The 6000-nt window shown below is 33.9% G+C and overlaps 1 protein-coding gene across 1 annotated transcript; it reads right to left on the reverse strand.

The window, feature by feature from the left end:
* Positions 1–977: 977 nt before the first annotated feature.
* Positions 978–4605, reverse strand: LOC130936372 (boron transporter 1-like). The gene is made up of 11 exons (XM_057866437.1): positions 4245–4605; positions 4074–4156; positions 3653–3984; positions 3392–3557; positions 3131–3297; positions 2864–3037; positions 2677–2772; positions 2442–2579; positions 2024–2349; positions 1681–1948; positions 978–1597 (listed from the first exon to the last, which is right to left on the reverse strand). The coding sequence occupies exons 1-11, from the start codon at positions 4346–4348 to the stop codon at positions 1280–1282; spliced, it is 2172 nt and encodes a 723-aa protein (XP_057722420.1). The 5' UTR covers positions 4349–4605; the 3' UTR covers positions 978–1279.
* Positions 4606–6000: the final 1395 nt, after the last annotated feature.

Raw genomic sequence — 6000 nt, forward strand, 5'->3', positions numbered from 1 at the left:
TATTGAGTCTTTATTTCTTTTTTTTTTTAATATTGAAAAACATGAGCATATAGGTATGTGTATTTTCTTATTAAAATAAAGATGGTATGTTTTGTGTTGTCCAAGATTAAAAATAATCGAATTGAGTCGTACCAGATCAAGTTTAAGTTTGACTCGCAAACATTAAACTTGATTCATGACTTAACTCATTAGCAATCAAGTGTATTTATTAGTCGACTCAAACTCATGAATCAGTTAATAATTTTATATAAATAAATTAACACTTATATATAAAAAAATTAACACTTATATAAATAAATTAACACTTATTATAATTCTATATAAATAAGATGACTTATTTTATACTTCTCTCATAAATATATATAAAATTATATATGAGTATAAAATTTATAATATATTATTAATATAAATAATTATAATAAATAATATATAATTGAGTCATTTTATGAGTAAATGAGCAGAGTTCACTTAAATTTAAGTTTGGTTTATTTAATAAATGAGCTCAAATTTAAATTGAAACTTGACTGACAAACTTATAAGCTCATCTTATTGAATTGTTAAAGGAGTTAAGTTTAAATTGACTCATAAGTGATCTTAACTCATTTTCAACCCCTAATATTTAAATAAAATTGTATTTTGACTTTAGAATCAAGACTAATTACTCCACCCAAAAAATAGACATCTGAAATTTATTTTAACTGATTATTAGTTTATTGTTATTACATTTCATGTTTATCCAATTTATATTTCATTGTCTACTTATATTTTTCTTTTCATTATACAAGGATGGCTCATGTACTTAGTTGCTCTGACCCTGCATAAACGCATCTGATCTGAAGTGCAATTTGAAGCTTATACGACAGATTCAAAACTAGTCAGAATTAATTTAATAAATCAAACACGTGATCATGATTACACATATATATGAACAAATAGAATAATAACATTCGGAAAATCGCCAAGGCCACACTATATGGTTACATTCATATCTGCCGTATATTATAAGGAAATGACTTTACAAGTTACAACAAAGCCAAGCAATATTAATAAAACAAGCAATAAAAATTAAGTCACCTAACTCCTTCCAAGGGATATGAATATGATCATCACTGCAAACTTTGTAGCTCCGTTTGGTATTAGTTCAGAATCAAAATACAGATATATTTAAGGACACAGAACTATTTTAAAAAATATAAAAGTAAGTAAAATGTCTCTGTTATCTTAATATATCTGAATTTTATGTCTTGAAACACTTATCAAACGGTAGCGTTTAGTTTAACTATTTGTTGTTGTGCTGTTTTGAATCAGAGCTAAGAGGACTCCTTCCCAAGTTTGCCAACCTTACTTCTCTGGCCATTGGACTGTGAGGACCTCTTGTGCCGGACCGAGGACTGTGCTCGGCCGAAAGCTCGCCACGGCGAGAATTGAATGACAGTCTTGGGCTCTGAAGGCCTTTGAGATCATTTCCTGGAGTTGGAGTTGAGCTTGTGACCTTAGGACTGTTAGTGCGCCTAAACTCTCCACGGCTTCTAGTTATAACTTCATCTAAGATTTCACCTTCACCAACTTGAGAGGCACCAGCTCCAAACTCTGATTGCTGTTAACAAAAAACACATACAAAATGAGTAACTATTAAGTATAAACTATGCATGAAAATGTGACAATTTTGGATCATCTTACTGTTGCAATGTTATATGGTAAAGCAGTTTGTTCTTCATATGATGCTGCATCCAAGTCTTGAAGGTGTGGCCCTTTGAAAAATCTTGGGAGAAAGTACTGTCTTACAGGAACTAAGAGCATGATCATCATTGGAAACATGACACCAGCAATTGGAACCCAAGTTAGTCCAAAGCATACAAGAAGATAAAGCGTTTGGAAGATTGTGAACGTTGCAATTGTCTTGAATGGTACTGTTTCCACAAATGTAGCATGGTAATCCTCAAGCACCCTGCAAAAACAAGACGAAATTTCAGATTTTGCAATCATTGATGTACTAAAGTTTAACATAAGAAATAGAACATACTTGTATCTTCTGCTAGGTGCAGTGAAGAGAAGAAGGATCCTCTCCCAGAACTGGTTTCCGGGCAAACTTTCGATGGCCATGAATGCAAAGTAGCCCCATAGGACTGAGGTTGGAATCTTCTTGAGTAAAGGCATGGCTGCAACACATCCTCCCACCATGGTTGACTGAAGTAAATTGCTTAGACGTTGTTCTTTTACCTCAACAGGAAGCAAGTCATCTATCTCTTTCTCAACATCAAATAGAGTCTCATCCACTGGTGCATCCATGTTTCCCATGCTTGTAGCTGCTATTATTGTTGATTCTTTGAGCTCCTTTAGTCCTTGTGTCTGATCACAAGATGTTCACATATATAATATTTAGTATGGTACAAATTATTTAAGCATATATATGTTTTATTGAAACTTAAATAAACACTTACTCTAGCAGAAGGGTCTTGGTAAACAAGAGGTGTCTGCATCTGATGATAGGCTTCTTGCATATTACCATACAACTGTCCTAAACTAGCATTTTTTCCTATACTTTTTCGCGCCGTTGCCACGAGTCTGTTGCGAAGCAGCTGCATAACTTTCTTGGTGAGTTATATGTTCATAAATCTTGATTCATGGTTTCATATTATTAACAATGATCATACACCTATGAGCTGATTTTATTACCTGATGTTTAAGAGTTGCAAGACTCTTTGTGTGCATTGGTGATTGTGGTATGACTCCATTTGCAGGAGGTATTCCAATAAGGCCACACATTAAGGTCTAAAGAAAAAACAAAAAAGGAGATGAAATTTTATCATTACTAGAGAAACAATTAACAAAATAATTTCACATGAAAATAAAAGTTGCATACCAAGAACCCCAAAAGAAGCAAATCATAATGGTAAGAAGATGGTTTTCTCAAATTGAACTCGTTCTGCTGTGCAAGCTGGGATGCCACACTATGATCAAAGTAATAAAGCACTGCAATCATGGTTGCTGGGATAAATGCTCCAATTATGTACACCACAGGAACTTGAAGCATATCCTGTCATAAGAAATCAATCTATTTATAACTTAAACAGATTCATATATCTTGTGTTCTTTAGACTTTAGAGTTCTAGTAATGTGGAATACATGCCTTAATGACAGTCCAATTCTCATATGCACCTGGAGACCATGGATTTGGGCTGAAGAGGCGCCTTGGTATACCACTTGGAACACTTGAAGATGGTATGTAGGACACACCAGTCCAAACTAACACCATAAGTGGCACACCATAATCTGCTATTAAGCTCCTAAGCCAACCTGTAGCAACACTTAACAAAATTAACTTCACAATGCATAGTAATTACTAATTAGAGAAATGATATTCGAATCACTTCATCTGGTAAGTACTTACCACTACCATAGCGCCATGACCTGGCCTTTCTGCTTCTCAATGCAGTGAGAAGAAGGCCAAATGAAAGGACTAATGCAAACATGCCATTAGCAAATCTCCATGAATGTAAGAATTCGATTGCTTTCGGATTCTGTCGTTCCGGTATGCGAAACTCATCCACCAGACCCTGTGACAATGATGATGACACTAGAATGTTAAGATAACAAACATTGGTTGCAAAGAAAGTATGTGTGAATTGAGATAGATACTAATATTAATTACTTTGATAGCTTGCTGCATGAAGAGCATTGCAATGAGAAGGCCAAACAACTCTCCTGCAATTCTTGTAAACCTATTGATTATGGAGCAAGCTCCAAGAATGGCCAACAAGAAGAGCAAGAGTGCCGTCCATACACACACCCAACCAGTCCATGCCAGAAAGAGTTCCCTACCCAACTCTGCTCTCTCCTTTGCAAAATTGAACATGAATGTGTACATGATTACAGTGGGCTCTGCCACACCCAATATCAGCAAAGGTTGACCACCAATGATTGAATGTATGATGCCACATATTGAAGTTGAAGCCAGTGTTTGAACCGCAGTTAGAACACCATCTGCAAGTAAGGTACATACATAATCTTATCAATATCATCAGTCTTTGAATTTAATAGTAATGAGTATAGTATATATGTATGTATAGTACCTGTGTCTCGCTCTAGTTGTTCACCAAATGAAATGACAGGGATTGCAGATGCAAAGAATATGTATGTAGTGGGGGCCCAAATCCTGAGAGAATTAAAAGATAGAGCCTATAAGACATTTATAAAATAATAATAATGAGCATATAGATATATGTATTAATGTATATGTATACCTCAAACCAGCTTTGATTCCACCAGTCCAATCTTGCTTATAACACATCAATCTTCCTCTGAGATCATTCTTGATACCTTCCAGTGGTACAAATGTTTCTTCCATTGCTTAATAGCTTCTTGAGTTGAGTCTTATGAACTTGTCCACCACCAATATGAGATGATATTGTCTATGTTATCAACTTATCATCAGCATCTATCTTGCTTCTTGGATGCCATTGAAGAAGAGAGGAGAGAGGGGGTGAAGAAGTGCAGGCTGGCAGTGCAGTGAGAGATTGAATGAATGTTGTAAATAAGCCAAGAAAGCAGCCAGCTGTACTTCCTGGGAATTGGACTCTTTATTTTCTCATCTCACAACAAACAATGTTTGCGGTGGATCACTATTTATAAGCTTTTTTAAAGAGGCCCTGGTAATTGTCAAAGGTCATTACTCTCAACAATACATTTTCATGTAAAAGTTATACTATGCACTGTAAACGTCATTACTATTTAAGTATTTACTATCATTTTTATATAAAAATAATATTATATATTATTAAATATGTCTCAAAATTGTCAATTGTATATCACCTTCAATAATCAATGCCCATTCCAAATTTTCAATCTTTTTTTGCCATAAAGAAAATAAAGGCACTAGCCTGGTCCCACTATGTATGTGCCAATTGGGATTCTCAATTCACATTCCTCTATTTTATACAACATATAAAACAAAATTTGGGTCTTTTTACACAATGTTACTCGAGCCATGTTGTCAATTTCACTAAGATTAAGATAATGTTTTAATATATGTTATGGTAACTCGAATTAAACAATCCTTTATTTTAACATATGTGAGTTTCACCTTTACCATAACATACCACTGACTTTTAACTTGCAAAGAAGTAGCACATGTCAAGTTATTAATTAGTAATTCCTTAATTATAATATATAAAGTGTGGAATTCTATAGTACAATAATTATATAATCTCTATGCGAAATAAGAACTAATATGATGATGCATATGGTATACAGCGAATAAATGGGAAAATCCACCCACTCGTTGAGTAAATAGCAACCCATATTAAAGACTATCTTATTTAATCCGATATTATATTCTATCCACTACTACTACCTTGGAGGGTCCATCTCATTTCATTTACTAGAGAACGCAACCACGCACCATTATTAAAGATTATTATTATGCACCCACAAAAAGATATATATAAAAGTAGTTAAGTGCTAAAGCCTAAAAGTAAACCTTTGAATAATTTATTTAATCCTCTAAAATATATAAAAGATGTTTTTGGTCAACAAGTGTAAATGAATTCAAGCTTATGTATAGTGATTATTGCTGAAGCCCATATTACATTAGCCCATGTGATTCTAACGATTGACAACTCATATATTTATATTAAACCAACTTGGGTTGTTGATTTTTGGTTGAGTGGTCAGCTCATTCGTCCGCTTAAGTAAGGATCGAAAGTTCGGACTCCGCCTTATGCATGCAGCAACTCATTGGCCAGTGACAGACTTTTAAATGGAGTTCAAATTCGTGACAGATTAGTTCTTAACCTGTCGGATTGGGATATACCATTTGAATAAACAAAAAAAAAATCATATATTTATATTTATATTTATATAAGAGAGAGATATTTATTTCATACTGGGTATTAGCCTTATTATCAGGCGAAGCAAACTGTTTAGTGCTACTTAATTAATTTAATGGTTCGTCTTACGTATGTATAGCTCCTAACTGTTCCTTTCATAATTGATTCAAGA

This window comes from Arachis stenosperma, chromosome 6, assembly GCF_014773155.1.
Source record: "Arachis stenosperma cultivar V10309 chromosome 6, arast.V10309.gnm1.PFL2, whole genome shotgun sequence".
NCBI classification, from domain to species: domain Eukaryota; kingdom Viridiplantae; phylum Streptophyta; class Magnoliopsida; order Fabales; family Fabaceae; genus Arachis; species Arachis stenosperma.

What these genes read in the sequence shown, in the direction of transcription:
- LOC130936372 (XM_057866437.1), bottom strand. Translation starts at nt 4,348, where the DNA reads ATGGAAGAAACATTTGTACCACTGGAAGGTATCAAGAATGATCTCAGA. An exon ending in GGAATCAAAGCTGGTTTGAG is followed by an intron (nt 4,157 to 4,244) that starts GTATACATATAC and finishes TAATTCTCTCAG; the next exon opens with GATTTGGGCCCCCACTACAT. An exon ending in ACAACTAGAGCGAGACACAG is followed by an intron (nt 3,985 to 4,073) that starts GTACTATACATA and finishes CCTTACTTGCAG; the next exon opens with ATGGTGTTCTAACTGCGGTT.